The 20975-nt window shown below is 40.2% G+C and overlaps 1 protein-coding gene across 1 annotated transcript in view; it reads left to right on the top strand.

Annotated features, from left to right (window-relative positions):
- LOC122551725 (low-density lipoprotein receptor-related protein 1-like) overlaps positions 1-20975 on the top strand; it is a 1892490-nt gene that overhangs the window by 879401 nt on the left and 992114 nt on the right. Inside the window, exon 9 of the mRNA XM_043694091.1 lies at positions 14487-14676. Within this exon, the coding sequence (XP_043550026.1) occupies positions 14487-14676 (190 nt within the window). The remainder of the gene's footprint in view (positions 1-14486; positions 14677-20975) is intronic.

The following is a 20975-nucleotide window of genomic DNA, read 5'->3' as shown; positions in this document are numbered from 1 at the left end:
CCCTCCTCCCTACCTTTTATCTTAGCCTGCTGGACACACTTTCCTCATTCCTGAAGAAGGGCTTATGCCCGAAACATCGATTCTCCTGTTCCTTGGATGCTGCCTGACCTGCTGCGCTTTTCCAGCAACACATTTTCAACACTGTATAGCTGAAAGTACTTTGAGCGACACAATTTTTTTTACAATTTAAAAGAGTGTATTCCATTGTATTTTTGTATTTTGACTGTGATTCAAGCCACCAGGGTCTAACATTATGGAGGAATACTTAGAATGCTTTAATCATGTCCAACATTGCACTGAACTGCTGTCTCTAAAGTGCTTAAGAACTTTTATAGTGCAAATGCAATAACAATTTTACAGTTCCAATTTAGTTGCCATTTGCAATATAAAACAAAGCACTAAAGTCCAGAAATTCATGGGAATCTGTTTTGTCAGCCTCGGTGACACAGAAAGCAACTTGCTTCTCGTCATGTGTGAAAGTCCAGAGCCTGGTCCTAGCTATAGAAGGGAAGGTTGTTTCCATGGCAACTGTGAATGTGTCATGTTTGCAAAAGGTTTCATTGGTACATGCCATTGAATAGCGTCCATAACAGAGAGCATCCCAAAGTGTTTGCCTGTACCTTAAATTGGAAATTATTCTGAGTTTTTGAGAAGAGAATCTTCTTTCCTCAGTAGTGGTGAGCTATCCAATCTTCCCACTCTTTCCAGGTATCTGCAAATTTCTTGATGTAGTTTAAATGAACAGTGGAGTTGGATCGGAATTGAGTTCCGTCTCAAATTCATACACCTACTCACCCCAGTTACTTACAGAAAGAAGTATAGTTCAGCCCCTACCAAAGCCAGATTTTTTGGAGATTGAGAGTGGGATGATGTTGGTCTTACTTAAAAATGGAAGAGTGGGGTAGTTTTGTGGTTAATGTTTAAGCGAAATGGTGATGGATGGTGAGGTCACACAAAATTGCTGCTGACATTCTTTCTTTCTGGAGCAGAATTCTGGCTGGGAGATGTGAGTATTTCTCTATTATCTTCTCCCTTCTAATAAGCTTATTGAATGCCTAGCGCCACTGGAGACAGCTCATCTGAGCATTGTTTTCTCCATTGATTGCAGCGTTTTTGTCAAAATTTTTTCTGAAGACTTTACATTCGTTGAGGCTGTTGGTGTGGTCTATGTGGATTTCTGTATAGCCTTTGATAAGATTCCACATGGCAGGCTGCTCTGGAAGGTGAGATTGCATGGGATCCAGGGCAAGTTGGCAAATTAGATATACAGTTGGCTTGATAGTAGGAAGCAGAAGGTAATAGTGGAAGGATGCTTGTCGAACTGGAGGCCTGTGACTGGTGGAGTACCTCAGGGGTCAGTGCTGGGATTTGGATGATTAATAAGTTTGCTGATAACATTTAAATACATGGTATCGTGGACAGTGAGGAAGATTATTTGAAATGGCAGCGGGAGTTGATCAGCTTGGAAAGTGGACAAAGAAATGACAAATGGAGTTTAATATAGATAAATTTGAGGTCTTGCATTTTGGCAAGTAAAGTCAAGGTAGGAGTTTCATGGTGAATGGTACAGCCTTAAGGAGTGTAGTGGAACAGAGGAATCTTGGAGTTCAGGTTCACAGTTCTCTGAAAGTGGAGTCACAGGTAGACAGGACAGTGAAGAAGGCTTTTGGCACACTTCATCAGTCAGAGCATTCAGCATAGAAGTTGGGAAGTTATGTTACAATTATACAAGATATTGGTGAGGCCACACACAGAGTATTGACCAAATTTTGGTCACCTTGTTATATTATTAAATTGGACAGAATGCAGAAAAAATTACAAGGATGCTGTCTGAGTTACAGAGAGAGGTTAGACAAGCTTCGAGTTTTCTTTCTTTAGACCATAGGAGACTGAGGAGGGAACTTATAGAGGTGTATAAAATTATACGAGGCATGAATAGGGTGAATACACTCAGTCTTTTTCCCAGGGTTGTGGAATCAAGGACTAGAGGGCATCAGTTTCAGGTTAGAGGGGAAAGAATAAAAGGGAACTTGAGGGCAACTTTTTTACACAGAAGGTGGTATGCATATGGAATGATCTGCCAACAGAAGTAGTTGAGGCAGGTACATTAAAAACATTTGAAAAGCATTTGGACAAATACATAGATAGGAAAGGTTTAGAAGGATATTGGCCAAGTGCAGGGAAATGGGATTAGCATGGTTGGACATTTTGATTGGCATTTAACAGTTTGGGGCAAAGGATCTGTCTTGGTGCTGTAGGACTCTATGACTGTATGACATATGGCCCTCATTTCCAGGTTGAGTGGTCGCTATACTGAAAAATCCACATTCCATATGGAATTGTAGCAGAACTGCTTTATGTCTCATCACCTGAATTCATACTTCTTTGTTGTTCCAAAAAAAAACTCAATGCAAGTTGGAATGCAGCATAGAATAGCCTTAGGGTTACCATTAAAGATAAACTGAACTGGAAAAAGGATATTAATATTGTGGTTACAACAGCAGGCTAGAGATTGTGAATTCTGTCGTGAGAAAGTCATCTAGTGAGTACTTATTGCCTTCATGACTCTTACAAGGCACTAGTCAGTAGTATGATGGAATAATCTGCAATTTCCTGACATTATACATCTTCAAAAACACTGAAGAAGCTTGACACCAACCAAGTCAAAACAGCCTGCAGCTCCCATCTGCTGCCTTAAATATTTAGTCCCTGCACAATCAGCTCAATAGTGTGCACTATCTACAAGATGCTGTTCAGATCTTGCCAAAGCTTCTTTGACAGAATCTTCCAAAACCAAGACCTCTATCAACTCGTAGGACAAGGGTAGCAGGCATATTGGAAAACCACTGCATCCATGTTCTTTTCTATACTGAAAGCAAACACAACACCATGACTTGGAAAGTCTTTACTGCTGAGTCGAATTGCTGGAGCTCGTCACGATAGAGCATTGTGGGACATCACCGCCACACAGTGCTTCAAGATTAAAGTGAAGCACTAGGATCACAAGGTCAATTAACTAAATAAGGTCAATCCATCATTCACATCTTTTCTATAATCTATTAACCTGAAAAGAGTATTTTTGGCCCTGATGCAAGTCTATGTTTTGCTGCTTTTCATTTAGTAGCTGCATACAAGGCAGAGTATTAGAGATACCAGTGTAATAGTCACAGGAAGATTAGATTTTAAAATGTCAACAAATTGAATAAAAAGTTCTGAAATATGTGCATTTACAGTTACTTTTGTAATATTGTGTCAGAGTTATTTAAATCACTTCACCTTGGCTCAATGACTTTATCCTATATGTAAGTGAATTATGTATACCAGGATTATCCTAGCTTTAAATTCTGGCCCAGATTAAGTTAATCCAAGGTGATGGCAGTGGTAATTTGCTTTCAGTATACATTTAAAGAAAATACTTGAACATGCATGTGCATTATTTCTTTTAAACTGAAGAATAGTTTCTTAGCATACATTGTTTAAGATCTAGCATAATGGTTTTATTTCTGGACTACTCTTCCAGAGACCCAGAATAAGGCAGAGGTATGAGTTTAAATCCTACAATGAGGGTAGCATTTTGTGATTTGGTTAAATATATAAATCAGAAATAAAATGCTTTTGAACATGCTGGGTCTTTGTAAAAACTCTTCGGTCCATTAAAATCCTTAAGGGAAAGAAGTTTGTTTTCCTTTTCTGGTCGTGTCTATTCATGACCTGAGATCCACATCAGTGTGAGTAGCATTTGATATCTGAATGGCTACTTAATCATATAGGGGCGAACAAAAGGAATTCACACTGTAAGAATCAATTTAAAAAAAAATCAGTATTAAGGTATCGATAACTTTAAACAACCATGTTAGCCACTATAATAATCTCAATGCAAATACTTTTAAAAAGCCACATTACCCCAAACAGAAAGAAATCGAGACTTGTGATTTTGATGCCTTGATAGTCACATCTCTGTGGTTTGTTAATGACGTTATTAAGGAGTAAGAGAAACAGGTATTAATTTGCATGTGGTAGAGTTCCTACCTCTGAGACAGGATGCTCGGGTTCAAGTCCCACTTGTCCCAGATATGTGTCATTGTTACAACACAGGGTAAACCCCTCTGTTAATTTAAACCAGCAAAACAGAAAAGATTCACCCCGTGCTGTAATCTGTTAAAACTCGAGAGGCAAAGAGCTACCCCAGAGGTAAAGATTTAAAATAAATTTAACAACTTTATACTTTAAGTCCAACAGAGAATATTAAAACTAACAGCTATTCACAGCTCCTTTCTCTTAAACCTATCTTTTACCCCCCCCCCCCCCCCCCCCCCCACTCTATATTACTAGTCTGGCAAAAAATCCCGATATAAACTTACGAAAATATATTTATGTTTCAAACCAGTCAGCTTTGCTTGATGTCCTCTGTAGATTTTCCTCTGTAGATTTTCTCCTGGTTGGTTTTGATGTTTTGTGGTGCAACCTCTCCACAGACAGGTACCTCTCAGAGAGCTCTTGAGCTCGCAGCTTAAATGTTTTGGTCTTTTGGCAGTTCTCTCTCTAGCTGTTCACATGTCCAGTTTTATACCCTGAAACATCAGATCATTTCATTACTTTTAATAATATCAAAATACTAAATTCAAACTTGATTTGGATTTTAGTATCTTGGGGCATAATTTAAACTGATTGGCTGAATTTGAATTTATTTTTTGTCGCATGGTAACCCAGCTACTCAATCTGTGTCAACCATGTGTTACATTGGTACCTTGTTCAGAACACTTTATGCTGCATCAGGTAGTTTTGTGAGCTTTACAACTTTCAAACGTACAGTACCTCTACACATTCATAACAGTCACAAAATTTCTGAATAAGTTGCTTAAAATAAACAACGGCACATAGAGGGACAACTGTGGGTTGGGTGAAACCTATAGCACTGAGTAAGTTAATATTCCCTTGCCACAAAGAAAAGCTATGTGTCTTGGGTTTCTGCCCCACCAGCTGGCTTAGCATTTGTCCTGAGTACAATGCTGTCACCTCAGTTTTAATGATGTTCTTTATGTACAATCTCAGTGGACCAGCTGGGCATTTCAGCCTGCATTTTATTATGCTCTTTTGTTTTTGTGTGTGATGTCACAAGAAATAATTTAACAGATTTACTGGTAACTGCAGCAAATTAGATTTGATGTGAAGCATTTTTCTATCCACCACTTAATATGCTTGCCAAGAAAGTAGATTTGTTCCTGAATGCAAACACAAAGCCATGTTGAAAGTGATGAGCAAGGAGACCCAGCAAAATTGGTGATCTTCGGTCATCAACCAGTATGCTGCAACATCATTTTATGCTCCAAAAAGGGGAATGAAAATCACGTCACTGAATCAACTGAGGCAGGGAAGAGATTCGACAGTGCATGCATAGGGGCTGACACTGGCGCATAGATTATAAGTGCTTTTAAATTAACCTGTTTGGGTATGTTATGACATGCTTCCATGGAAGGTGGAACTTAAACCTGGACCTTCTGGTCTAGACATGGATTGCTGCATTGTAGCACAAATAGTTTATAATCTCAATCAAGAAGAGGTTTCATGCTTCTATTCCAGGTTCAATTTTTTTATTTGCTTTTTGCTAGTAGCCTCAATTGATCCTTAAAAAGACCATTGGTTTAGTTGCTATGAGCCTGAAATAAGGTCAGGAATGTGTACTAAATTTTGGATGCAAGGTTTTCATGAAAGATCGGAAAGGAAAGTAAAAGGGCTGTCAGTCTTGATTAGTGCAAACATTGCAGGGGTGGAGAAAAAGGTTATTCTGGAGGGTGTAAAGTCTGAACCTTTACAAAGGTCCAGGCTCAAATGTAATAAGACTGGCAAAGGCATAGGATTGTAAAATTCTCAAAATAATTTTACGTTACAATGTTTCAAAATCACAAGGGTATGAATTGCACACGAATAACAGAAGAACAGGTGAATAAGCTGGCACAAGACACATAGAATCCCTAAAATGTGAAAACAGGCCATTTGGTCCAACAAGTCCACACCAACCCTCCAAAAAAAAATTCCACCCACACCATTACTCTACACTTCTCCAGATTAATGTACCTAGTCTACACATCCCTGAACATTATGGGCAATTTAACATGGTCAGTTCACTTAACCTGCACATCTTTGGACTGAAGGAGGAAACCGGAGCACCCAGAGGAAACCAACGCAGACACAGGGAGAATGTGCAAACTCCACACAGACAGTCACCTGAAGCTGAAATTGAACCTGGGTCCTTCACACTATGAGGCAGCAGTGTTGACCATTGAGTCACCAGGCCACATTAATGAAAATAAAACCTCAAACGTATTTCTTACACTCCAATTGAAGCCTAATTTAGTAAATAATCTGCAGAAGCCAAAATCTTCCAGTTCATTTTCACTACAGGGCAATTGACCTCCTTCATACAGCTTTTTATCATATTTAAATTTTTGAGATCAAAGGTTTACACCTTTGATAATATTTGCAAAGCTGTATTATCCACAAAATGCCCCTTTACTTTTCAGCCTTTTCTTTAATAAAGAAAGATAAAGAAATGTTGGCCTCTTTTATTCAGGTCTTCTACTTTTAACCTACAGAAATTGTGACACTTATCTCTAGCTTTCTGCTTCAAGACACCCAGGAGAGGAAGAAAGATTAGATGTTCCTTAAATGGTGCTCACAGTAACCCAGTCCCTATTCACACTTTGAACATTTATCAGATACTCAGGAAAAGGGTGCAACATTTGACTTGTTTTCCTACGTCCAGTAATACATTGAGGAACCAAGGAATTGTCATCCTTTCACATCTCCTTCTGTACATCTGCTCAAAACCTATGACTATCAAAGGTTGGTTACTATCCTGCATAGTCAGCTCTGTGAGTGGGCAAAGATCACATCATGAACTGAGAATAGCTCCAAAATGATTTTTTTGTCAGTAACAATATTTGCAAACACTCCAAATGTTGATAAGAATTACTCAGATGGATTTTTCACAATGTATCAAATTTCTACTTTCCTAATCATATAGAAATCAGAAGTTCCATGGTTCTCTTAATTTCCTGTAAGTGCCTTGACGATCTCAGATATTGATATATTGGAATGCATCCTGGCCCTTTTATAATTACAGTCTTCTAGGTAGTTGTATATAATCTTCCCTATGACATTCTGAATTGAGGTGAATTGGCAATTACTATTTTCCATTCACATAATCCTTATGTGCAACAAGTGAGGAAATTCAACCATGACCAAATTGACTTAACATACAATCTCATAGCATAACAAACAATTATCAACATAATGTGCTCCAAAAGTCGAACAATTGCATGGTTATTTTTGAGCCTTTTAGTTCATATTAGATGGAGAGAGGCCCAGAATATTTTGCATAGAGAAAGAAATAACAGAGGTATCATTACATGAGTGGGGCACTCTAATATCTAACAGGAAAGATTAGCAGAAGTAAATTTGCAAGGAAATTACAGACAAGTAGTAATAAGGGACATTAATTATTCTAATATAGACTGGGAAAGTAATGTTATAAATCAAAGAAGGAAGAAAGTTTCTGAAGTGTGCTCAGGATTTTACATATATTTATATATAATGTATCAAAAAATGCACATATAAGCCCAATTCTGGAGAATAAGGTGGATGAGAATAAGGTTTAGGTTCACCAAAGAGAGAAGACAAGGAAAAATATAGCCCAAATATTAAATTGGAGAAAGGAGTAATGTTCGAGCTGCCAGGGTGAATGATGTTCAATGACAATGAGGGCAACTTACTCTTTCATCATAAAGAGGAGATGAGTCGGATCCAATTACGGTTTATTCCCATAGTTGGGTAAATAGATGTTGGGTCGGAAGATAAGACAATCAAGACCAGAGATTTCTGAACAATGAAAGAACAATTAAAACCACACCTTCTGAACAATTAAATAAATAAAGTGCAAGTTCTTAAAGCAGAAAAAAAGGTGGCTATTTCAATTTTAGGACGTAGGAGATTATAATCAATAAGTGAGCACATAATACCAAAATGGTGCAATATGTATCATGGAGAAAAGAGTAATACTACAAATCAATATAGATAGACTGATCAGGATGGGTTGAACAGTAGCAAATGGAATTTAATCCATATATGTGTAAAGAGATGTGGTTTGGGAGGACTGACAACACAAGCAGATTTTGTTGAAAAATAGAAACTCAGCAAGTACAGAGGATCAGAGGTATCTTCATGTCTATGTACATAATTTATTGAGGCAGCAGCATGAGTAGATAAGATCGTAAAGAAGGCAGATGGGATTCTTGTCTTTACTAGTCAAGGCACTGAATACAAGAGCAAGGAGTTATGATCGAGCTGTATAGAATGTTTGTTAGTTCACAGTTGGAGTATTGTGTGTAGTTCTGGTTGCCACATCATAGGAAGGATGTGATTACACTAAATATTGCAGAAGAGATTCACCAGGATGTTGCTTGAGCTGAAGTATTTCAGCTATGAGGAAGACACGTTGGCTTGCTTTTGTTAGAGCAGAGAAGGTTATCTGATTGAAGTGTGTAAAATTATGAGGAGTGTAGATAGGGTACAATATGAGAAACCGTTTTTATTGAGTAGAGGGATCACTAACCAAATGGTTCACTTTTAACTTGAGGAGCAGAAGATATAAAGAGGATTTGAGGGTGTTTTTCTCAACCAGAGCTTGTAGCTATCTGGAATCCCCTGCTAAGAAGGGTAAGGCTGGACCCTCAATATAATCAAGAACTATTTAGATGAATGCTTGAAATGTGCACTGTTTAAGGGATTCAGCTCATGATGCATTGTAAACAACAAATGTTGAAGATCACAGGAGATCAGAGAACATCCATGGAGAGACAGATCAAGCTAGCATTTCAAGTCTAGATGACACTTCATCAGAGCTGAACTGAAGTGTGGAGAGGACAGCATTTATGCTATAGTTTGTGGGGGAGGATGTGAAGGTGATGGGTGTAGGGTGCTGGTGGAGAAAAAATGTTGATTGTTCAGATTAAGTGATTGGAATGTGAGAATGGCAGAACAATGGTGTGTAGAACTGCCAGACATGAAAGAACAGACAGTCCCACTGGGATGGTGGGGAGGTGAGAGAGGGCATGATGACAGAATGTCACAAGCTAAAAGAAAGGGAAGAAACGGGAGTTGGTTCACCATTGAAGGTCTTGAACACAATATTAAGTCCAGAAGGCAGAAAAGTGTCTAGTCGGCAGATAGGATGGTGTTCCTCCAGTTTGTGTTGTGATTCACTGGAACACTGCGGCATACCAGGGACAGATGTTGGCATGTGAGCAGAACGCTGTGTTAAAATGACCAGCTATGGGAAGGTCGGCATTATGCTTGCACACGGACTGGAGGAGTTCTGCAAAGCTGTCATTTAGAGCCCAAGTGCTCTAAAATGGGATTAGCGTAGAAGGATGTTTGCTGTGGTGCACCAACATGACAGACTAATGCACCTTGTCTTGTACTCTGAAGTCAAAGAGTGAGTATAAGCCAGACTTGTGGGCGGCATGGTGGCACAGTGGTTAGCACTGCTGCCTCGCAGCGCCAGAGACCCGGGTTCAATTCCCGACTCAGGCGACTGACTGTGTGGAGTTTGCACGTTCTCCCCGTGTCTGCGTGGGTTTCCTCCGGGTGCTCCGGTTTCCTCCCACAGTCCAAAGATGTGCAGGTCAGGTGAATTGGCCCTGCTAAATTGCCCGTAGTGTTAGGTATAGGGGTAAATGTAGGGGTATGGGTGGGTTGCGCTTCGGCGGGTCGGTGTGGACTTGTTGGGCCGAAGGGCCTGTTTCCATACTGTAATGTAATGTAATGTAATGTAATCTAATCTAATCTAATCTAATCTAATCTAATAACATGAAAGGGAATTCAAAAGTCCTAAAGGCATATATGAGTAGTGAATGTATAGTAAAGGGATGTACAAGACTGATAAGCAGTCGAACAGTCATTTCATAGGGAAACAATAGGAACTAAATGAAAACTTTGCAGTTCTCATTTTAAAAAGAAGAAAATGCTGACAACATCATAGTGAAAAAAGAGCTAGTTCTGATTCTGGGTAGACTAAAATTGCGAATGTTTAGACAGACTGTCTGTGCTTAAAGGTTCATGAGTCATCAGGACTAATTATAATGCATTGGAGGATGCTGAGGCAAGTAAGGATGCATAATGTGGAGGCATTGATCATAATCTACCAATCCTCCCTTTTTTAGAGGATGTGTTGCCAGAGGGTTGGACAACTGCAAATATTATATCCATGTTCAAGGAAAGAGGTGAAGAAAAGTTTTTTTTAAAAATGAGCTCAATATTTGGTCTTTCAAAGCCCAAGTTTCTTCCTGCAACTCCATTTTGCAGATTGATTTAGGGCAATTATTAGAATACTTTCCGTCCAATTGTCAGAGATTGGTGCTGAGGCATTGTGACCGAAAATTCAATCCCAGTTTCCTTTGGACATCATTGCTGGAAGTATATTTTAAATATTTTGCTGCTGACAGTAATTAATCATAAATTCTAGTTACTGAGAACATGTGAGAAAGGTACCTATGCACAAATTATGCACTTTGAAGAAACAAGCAAATCTGTAAAGTCATTTTTCTTCCTCCGAACTGCATGATTGACTCCAATAACCAGCTGTGCAATTCTGTAATTTAAAAGGATTTTTAAATTCACTTGGCTAAGGCATTGTAACTTAATGTTGAGGTTAACAATCTGCTCAAGGGATTCAGCTGATAATGTACTGAAAACAACAAATGCCGAAGATCACAGCAGATCAGAGAGCATCCGTAGAGAGAGATCAAGCTAACGTTTCGAGTCTAGATGAATCTTCATCAGAGCTGAACTGAAGTGTGGAGAGGACAGCATTTATGCTATAGTTTGTGGGGGGGGGGAGGTGGGGGAGGGTGTGAGAGTGGTGGGTGTAGGGTGCTGTTGGAGAAAAGATGTTGATAGTTCAGATTAAGTGATCGGAATGTGAGAATGGCAGAACAATGGTGTGTCGAACTGCCAGACTTGAAAGAACAGACAATCCCACTGGGATGGTGGGGAGGAGAGAGAGGACATGATGACAGAATATAACAAGCTAAAAGAAAGGTAAGAAATGGGAATTAGTTCACAACTGAAGGTCTAGAACTCAGTATTAAGTCCAAAGTGTCTAGTCAGAGGATGGATGCTGTTCCTCCAGTTTGCACCGTGATTCACTGGAACACTGCAGCATGCCAAGGATGTGGACTGGCTACGGGAAGGTCGGTATCATGCTTGCACAGAATGGAGGTGTTCTGCAAAGCTGTCATCCGGTCTGTGTTTGGTTTCTCCAATGTAGAGTCGGCCACATTGGGTGCAGCGAGTACAATAGACAAGATTAAAGGAGGTACAGGTGAAATGCTGCTTCACCTGGAAAGACTACTTAGGTCCTTGGATGGTGAGCAGGGAGGTGGTGAATGTGCAGTGTTGCACCTTCTGCAGTTACATGGGAAGGTGCAATAAGGAGGAGGGTTGCTGTTGGTCATTGTGGAATGGACTAGGCTGTCCCAGAAGGAACAATATCTGTGAAATGCAAACAGGAAGAGTGCGGGCAAGATGGATTTTCTGGAGGTCACATTCTGCTGGAGTTGTCTGAAATGGTAGAGAATGATCCTTTGAGCGTGATGAAAAGTGAGGACAGGGGAACCTGATAATGCTGATGTGAGTGATGGGAAGGGGCAAGGGCAGAAGCACGGGTGATAGGTCAGATACAATTGACCCTGTCAATCACAGTAGATGGGAAACCACAGTTATGGAAGAAGCAAGACATTTCAGCAGCATTGTTTCAGAAGGTAGCATCATCCAAACAGATGCGATGTAGATGAAGGAACTCAAAAAATGGAGTTTTGCAGGATATGGGTGTGACAAGCTATAGTGAAGCTAGCTATGAGTCTCTGGCTTTGTAATGGATGACACTGGGCAGTTTATTTCCTGAAATGGAGACTGAGAAAGGGAAAGAAAGGGAATTGTCGGTAATGTGACTGATTGTGATTACCATCAGGAATTGATTGCCTGAGGTGACGGTTGAATTTGGATGACCACAATCACAACTTTGAGTTTTTCCTTATGCTCCATTTGTGGAGAAAGTGGTTTCAACTTTCCTGGTCTGTACTTAAGCAGTTGAAAGTTGTCCAGACTTTCCACGGCAGGTTGAAACCTTAGACCTCAAAACCCATGCCTGTTGCCATATTGCAATTGATGAAAGCTGCAGTCAATCAGGAGATGTGTTATGAGAGAGGTGGGCATTGGTCTGTTCATAAAGTGTGAAGTGTCCTCCAGCAGGGACCGCAGGATAGGCATTTCTGAAATCTGATCGAAAACTGTACACCGATAACATGGATCTGTTTAATACTTCCCCATTGCTGTTACCTTTATGCTGTTATTGTTAATTTCAAATGTTTCACATGATATGGAACTTGGACTCATTTTGAATGACAAGGACTGTAGGGTAGAAATTCAAAAGGAGAAAGACAAGTTAGTGGAATAAATAGACAAGTGGCAGATGGAATTCCATGCCATGAAATGTGAAGTGATTAATTTGTTTAGAAGAACACGGAGAGACAAAATTAAATAACAAGATGTTTGCTGACATTAATGATCTGAACAATCTAATGACTGAGGGTGCTCACCTTTGATTACTTCCAAATGCAAATGCACATGCCTGCAATATTAAGCTGATTTTCTAAAAACAAAATATAAACTCTACCATGTTTAAAATTCCTACTTCATTAATAATTTTCTTTGTATACTTTGTAATTTTCATTTAGGTATTTCTCAATCTTTCTCAAATGAATTTGAGATAGTGCAGCAAAGGAGCATGCTCCTGGGTGTTAATAGCATAGCTTACATAGAATCAGACTATTCTAACGCATGCTTGTGACAGAAACATTTGAATCTAGCCCTTCTGGTCCAGAGCTAGTGACACTGTCACTGCATCACTAGATACATGTGCTTATGTGCATATACATTCAGATTTCTTTGCTCCTGTTTCTCCTTGAGAATTGTATTTTTATTTCATAGTTGCACTGATCAGAATTCAATTCGCCTTGTTCCAGGCCTGAATATATTGAATAAAAATATCCATTTGTACATTAATCTTTGGCATCACAGGTTGAGAAAGCAGCTAATAAAGCATACAGTATACTTTACTTTAACACTGAAAGCTAAAGAGCAAGGAGGTGATTTTAAAGTCATGCAAAACACTGGTACAGCCTCAACTTTGGTATTAAGGCCAGTCTAAGGTTACATACTATACAAAATTTTTCAAGGTGTTGGAGAAGATTCAGAAGAATGTTTTCAGGGATGAGGGAACCATTTGGTCCTGTAAGAAAGGAAAACTGCCATCGTTATCTGGTCTGGCCTACATGTGACTCCAGACCCTCAGAAGTGTAGTTGATTCTTATTTGCCCTCTGAAATGGTCCTCAGATCAAAGGACAAAAAAAATTGGTAATCAGTGTTGGCCCAGCCAACAACAGCCACATCCCATGAATGAGTTCAAAGAAAAATTCAGTTATATAGTTAGATTGGAGAAATTGAGAGAAGATTTGATAGAGGCATTCAAAATCACGACCGTAAAGAGGTCAAAATTGTTTCTATTGGAATATTAAAAGTGAGAGGGTACGGGGTTAAGACAATTGTCAAAAGATGCAATGGAGACAAAAGGAAAACTTTCTCATGCTGTGAGTGGTTAAGATTTGGAATATGAGGCCTGATAGTGTTTTGGAAACAGGTTTAACTGAGAAACTTGAGATAGAATTAGATTATTATTTGAAACGAAAGCAAGTGCCTAGTTATGGGTAATTAGTAGCAGGTGAATTATTCATTTAGAGTACTGGTACAGATACCACAGACTGAATGGCCTCCTTCTAAAAAATACTTATTCTGTGATTCTGTGAAATATAGCTTTACATTTTAAACTTTACAAGCAGCAGAAACTAGACATAACTGATGATTAGTCTAACTTTAATTTAAAAATTCTCAGGTTTTAGAATAAAACATGCAGATACAGATGAGATTTAAGAGTTGACCTTGAAATCATTTACACGAGAACAGCGGAACAACATAGATGACTAACACAGCTAGACATCAGCCTTCCCAAATGTAACTGGCAAATTAATTCTTGCATGATAATTAAGTTAAAAATCTCACAACACCAGGTTAAAGTCCCACAGGTTTAATTGGAAGCACTAGCTTTTGGAGCGCCGCTCCTTCATCAGGTGGTTGTGTCTATGGTGCTCTGAAAGCTCGTGCTTCCAATTAAACCTTTTGGACTATAATCTGGTGTTGTGTAATTTTTAACTTTGTACACCCCAGTCCAACACTGGCATCTCCTTATCATGGTAATTATTATGTATGTAAAAGGTATGCTACTAATCTGAAAGATGCCTGAATTATTATCTTAGAAATTATGCACTGATAATTTAGCAGATGACAATACTAAGCTATTTTTTATTTGCAGGTTAGACATCTTTACAGTTTGGCAGTGTTCGAAAACTTCATTTATGCCATCAACTTAGATAATTTCACTGCTAAGTACAAATTAAGCGTCACTAAAATAAACAGATTCAATGGTACAGATATGGAAACACTTGCAAAACTGGAGAACGGCAAAGTTCTACACGTCTACCACAAACTAAGGCAACCACCAGGTAAGATATTGTATTTGGAAATACTTTTATTGGGTGATTTGTATGCAGCAGTTGTTCGCTTTTGCAGTTCTCCAACATTTTTTAGAATAATTTGTAATGTGCTTTGCTTCCAGGCCTTCAGCATAAATCCGTGTTTGGTACAATGAGTGGCGATATCCTCTGAGTATTTTTAAGTACCTCCCATGAAATAAGTGTTAGTGTCAGTGCAACTCCCGGTGGATATGAATCCCTAACATAACCACCACTACTTCACTATTAATTAGGAATTCTGTTCAAAAATGCAAAAAATGAAAATGCTGAATTTTCACTGGTTACTACACTGAAAAGAACTGTAGAGCAAGGAAGATTGAAAAGTTTTCTATCCTCACTAAAATATATTTCAAGTATGTGTGAAAAATTTTGCTCCTACCTTTCCAAGATGAAATTTGCATGACAGATAAGATCTAGCAGAAATGTTCAAAATGACCTAATGACTCAGCGGTTAGCACTGCTGCCTCACAGCACCAGAGACCTGGGTTCAATTCCAGCCTTAGGTGAATGTCTGTGTGGATTTTTCACGTTGTTTCCATGTCTTTGTGGGTTTCTCCTGGGTGCATGAATTTCTTCCCACAATTCAAAGGTGTGTTGGCCATGTTAAATTGTGTTGTGGTGTCCAGGGATGTGTAGACTAGGTAGATTAATCATGTTAAATGACATTGATGACCCCATGTATTGTCAGAGAAGCAGCAATGTTGTGGCATTAGGTATTTGCTATATTTGTATTGCTGTAATAGAGATAAAAGCACTGATACAGTGACTGAAGTATTAGTCACTCCCTTTATAGACAGCACATGGTGCAATTTATGTCTCTGCTAACCAAGCTTTTCAATGGATTCCAGTTGAGTTGGCAATGGCCAAGGTCTCTGTAACTCATCCAATACCTCCCAATGCTATACCCTCCAATGCTACCGCAGCACCCCCCCCCCCCCCCCCCCTCACCACCACCACCACCACCACCACTCCAAAGTGGCAACACAAGAAACAGCTCTGATGATCTGGAGACTGTGGAGTTGGATCATCTTAACAAATGCCAGAATGACTTAGGTTGCTTGGTGATGTAGCTGGCAAAGCCAATTTGATGTTAATGTTTGCTGATGTTCCAGTACTTTTTTTGATCACCTGTCAATTCAAACATGAAACACTGGAATTGTTGAGCACAGGTGATGGTTCCAGCATTAATACTGAGATTGTATCCATCAATGTTCCCCAACACAGACTCCAAATAAATATGATGGACCAGAGGAAAGCAATTAATTTGCAAAGCACCAGAGGGCATCTGCACCTTGGCAAGTGTATTTCAGGCTTCTGGATCACCAACACTGCTAAGAAATTCAGCATCTGCAGCTCATTTGGGGACCTGGGTCTGTTTGACAGAAACAAAAACGCTGAGTTGTAAACAATTGTGGGCAGCCAACAAAATCCACTTAAAACACATGGAGGATTGGAATGGACATCATTAGGTGAATTGTAATTGAGATTATGTTGCATATTTTGAATAGAAATTTATCTGTTGCCCCTTCCTGCTATTTATAATGGATGCCTTCCACACCAAATTAGCAGTGGTGCAACAAGTGCCGCACATAGAAGATAAACCTGCTGTCAATTGTATGGGACACTTTTTCCTGGCATTCTATGCAGATTCCTAGCAGGCTCCAGGCTCCACAGGTAACAATTAATTAGTGGCCTGCTTTGCGATTCTACAGGAGCCTTTGGCCACCGTAGAACGACATGTAATGAATAGCTTATTAAAATAAAAAGTCATGAGAAACAAGGATACACCCCCAAGGCTGTTCAGGGCTGCACATCCCCTCCAACCCGTAGATATGATAAATTGGATTTTACACTGTGCTTTGTTCTCTGCAGTCACCATATGCACCCCCCTCAACAATAACACATCAGTTGGGAGGATTAATTGGTCCAGAGTGAGATACCCTCACCCCCACCATCACCACCACTTTGGGAAGAATGCCACCTCAGAGACCTGCTGAGCAATTTGTTTGGCCAGCAACTTTATAATTCCAGCTGTGGCCTCTGTTCAGTCAGGTTTGAGTAGTGCCACTGTTGGGATTACAGCTAGTGCCCCAAAAAAGGAGGGGGTTATGGTGAACAGATTGAAAGTATGATTGGGATATTAATGAGGCCTACCTGTCAGGCAGTGGTTGGATTAGGGGAAGTAAGAAGGGCCAGATTTTTAACATCATGCAGGAGTATTAAAACAGGAAGTACCATGTCCCATACTCCTGCTAATATGCTCCCCCGACATGTTTATTTTGTTCTTAAAATTTTATTTAAGTTTCGTTTACTGCAATTATCTTTGACGTGGCATATTTCAAAATGATTTCAGGAAGTCTAAGTACTATGTGTCCGTAGCATATGTAACATTCTGATAATTGCTGCCTTAAAGAGCTGTTAGTTAATCTGCTCCCAGCAATGCTGTGGGGAACAATGGCCAATACAAGCAGTGCCCAGAATTAATGTACAAGAGCCCTAGGATATAAAACTTCTGAGCTGTTATGGGGAGGTTGTGATGTTAAAGAGAGGTAAGCATCCAGCAGGTTCAGCTCTTGGGTGGGAGGCTCTCAATCTTGTAAGGAAGTCATCAATAGAGTTAGTTTCCCACCTGTATTGGGTTTATAAACATCCTCAAAATTGAGACTGAGGCATAAAGTGGTCTTTTCCTGGCCATTGAATGGCCATTTAAATGCCTCAATTGGAATAAGGATAGGAAATGGAATTTCAGAATCCCTTTGCTCTCCCCCCACCCCCACCCCCAGCCCAAAACAATCTATAAGAAAATCCACTGATGGGTGCTTGCAAAAATTCTTCACCAGAAGAAAGAACAGACAATATAGTCTTCTCTTTGACAAACAGAACACATCAACAACAGACTTCTAAAAGCTCAGCTTTTGTAAATTTATCATTCTGTCAATTCACACACCATTTAACATGCACCAAAAACATTCTGAAAAGAGAGAAATGTGGAAAATTCCTGAATGGAAGGAAAATCAAGATTGCACAAACTATAATGCTTGAGATCTGAATATTAACTGAAATTTCCAATTTACAGAATTTTTAAAATTCATTCACAGAATGTGGATATCATTGGCCTGACCAATATTTATTGTCCATCTCTAATTGCCCAGAGTCAAGCACATTGCTCTGGGTCTGAAGTTACATTTAGGCCAAATCAGCAGAGACCATTTCCTCCGTAACTCCCTCGTTAGGTCCACGACCCCACCAACCCACCCTCTACTCCTGGCACCTTCCCTTGCCACCACAAGAGATGTAAAACTTACACCCATATCTCCCGCCTCACCTCCATCCCAGGCCTCAAAGGATCCTTCCACATCTGGCAGAGATTTTCCTGCACGTCCAAACACCTCATCTACTGTGGCCCTTGCTCCCGATGTGGTCTCTACATTGGGGAGACAGGACTCCAACTTGCGGAATGATTCAGAGAACATCTCTGGGACACATGCACCCAACAACCCAACCATCCTATGGCCAACCACTTCAATTTCCCCTCCCACTCCACCAAGGAAGTGCAAGTTCTGGGCCTTGTCCACCAACAAATCTAAGCCATCCGACACCCTGAGGAGGAAATCCTTATCTTCCACTTGGGACCCTCCAATTACATTACAGCCATGTTGATTTCACCAGTTTCCTCATCTTCCCTCCCCTACCTTATCCTAGATGTAACCCTCCAAATTTGCACCGCCCTCTTGAACTGTTCTACTTGTCCATCTTCCTTCCCACCTATCTGCCCCACCCTCTGCTCTGACCGATCACAATCAACCCCCACCTTCATCTACCTATCGCCTTCCAAGCTACCTTCCCCGCCAGCCCCATCCCTCTCCCATTTATCTCTCAGGCCACTTTACCCTCACATTCCTGATGAAGGGCTTGTGCCTAAACATCAATTCTCCTGCCTCTAGGATGCTGCCTGACTTGCTGCACTTTTCCAGCACCACACATTTTGACACTGATCTCCAGCACCTGTAGTCCTCACTTTCTCCTTTTTGGCCAGAACAGTTAAGAACAACAGATTTCCTTCCCTAAAATATATACATAAATGATCAATAACGATTTCATGGTCTTTGTTAGACTCTAATCCCATATTTTTAAAATATTGAATTCAAATTCCACCATCTGCCACGACAGGATTTGAACCCAGATTTCCAGTACATTAGCTGGGTCTCTGGATTAATAGTCTTGTAATAAAATCACAAGGCCCTTGCCTCCTTAGAATGATGGTTATCTGAACAGAAGTATTTGAACATATAGTTGACACTGTTTAAAACACATTATTCATTGGAAATACAATCAGGAAGCGAAATAAAAATAACTTTGATCATAAGGTCTGAATCTCTCTCTCAGATTGCCCATGTCATTTCTGTGTCCCTGATGTATGTTCAGACCAACTCTCTGCCCTTCCTATATCATTCATGGCCATGCATCCAGTATGCACGATGTACAATTATCAGGGATTACCTGCAATATTAATGGAAAAGGTATTACTTTTGTTGAGGAAAAAAAACACACCACTTGACATTTAAGAAAAGCATTCTCATCAGTTGCCTGGGTATCCTAATGCACAGAGTGTCATTGGAGCAGTGCATATTGAAGTTTGCTGGTTGGAATCTGTGGAATCCAAGTTGCAATGTTTCTGTTGGAAATGCCTGGGAAATTGAAGATTCCGGTTGGCAATTCTCCTGTGTCCGGAACTGTCCAAACAAAAATGCTTGAAGATTTGAGAACTTGAAAGGTTCAGCTCCCTTCAAGTAGAATTGCTTTTATTTGTCATTTCTACCATATAAAATGGAAAGAGTAAAAAGTGTTCCTCCAGTGCCAAAGGAGTTGCGTAGGCAGCACAAACTACACAATCGTACTTGACATAAAGTGCATAAGAAGTGCAAAACATGCAAGTTATAGTGTAATAGAAGAATAATAAATAATAGACGTTTTTCAAGCAATAATACAAAAGAATTTCAGATTGGAAAGAGTCTGATTATACTGTGTTAAGGAGTCTGATAGCTTGGGAGAAAGTGATGACTTGTTGCACAGTTTGGCCATGAGAGACCATATGCTCTGGTATCTTCTACTAGGTGGCAGGAGGGAGAAGAGTTGCTCAGGAGAAGTTAGACAGTTAAAAACCCTGGCCTAACTTTAGGGTAAGTTGGTAAGTGGACCACACCAGCACCCCCCAACTTAATGCACACCATCCAAATTACACCTTCCCTGACCCTTATAACCCCATGAGAAGGATTTTCCAGGACCAAAGCAACACCACCTCAAAAATAACTTGCTGGCCCTAAACCTCATCCTCTATGCCAGACCAGCTGCCCCGACAACCATCACCCTACTCATTGTACTCCACTTGATAGCTGCTCCCGCCAGCCCTGGAAGCACTACCATCCCAACTGACCCCCAACACGACCCCTACTATTACATTCCTAACACCTATTTCCACTTCACCCGGAACTACCCTGCAGCCAGCCTGACACCCAACCTCATGAAACCTAAACCATCTCGTCCCTCAAAGACAGCCTTGATGCACCCAAACATCTCATCACTCACCCCAACTCTGACCTATCTTAAACATAAGACCAGAAGAAATAGGAACAGGAATAAGCCATTCGGCTCATCAAGCCTGCTACAGCATTCAACAGGATTACGATTGATCCGACATTCCCCGGGTCCACTTTCCTGAAAATTCCCTGTAACCTTAATTCCGGACTGATCAAGAATCTATCTATCTCAACCTTAACTACACACAAGGACTCTGCCCCTACAGCTCTCTGCAGGAGTTCCAAAGAATCTTAACCCTCTGTGAAATGAAATTTCTAGTTATTTCCATTTTTAATTGGCACCCCTACGTTATCAGACCATGCCTTCTGGTCCTAGACTCTCTCAACAGGGAAAATTTCCTCTCAGTCTTTACTCTGTCAAGCCACTTAAGAATCCTATACGTTTCAATGAGATGAATATAGAGCATAGACCACAGGACAGTACAAGCCCTTCAGCCTTTGCTGCTGTCCAACCTTATATCCTGCTCTAAAATCAAACTAGCCTACATACCCTCCATTGTACTATCTTCCATGCGTATATCCAAGAGTTACTTAAATGTCCCTAATGTATCTGACTCTACTAGCATCACTGGCAGTGCATTCCACGCACCCAGCATTCGCTGTGGAAAGACCCGACTTCTGACATCTCCCTGAAACCTTCCTCCAATCATCGTAAAATTATGCCCCCTCATG

Source organism: Chiloscyllium plagiosum, chromosome 7, assembly GCF_004010195.1.
Source record: "Chiloscyllium plagiosum isolate BGI_BamShark_2017 chromosome 7, ASM401019v2, whole genome shotgun sequence".
NCBI classification, from domain to species: domain Eukaryota; kingdom Metazoa; phylum Chordata; class Chondrichthyes; order Orectolobiformes; family Hemiscylliidae; genus Chiloscyllium; species Chiloscyllium plagiosum.
Note: the sequence above shows the minus strand (reverse complement) of the source record. Positions and strands in the feature narration are given on the sequence as shown.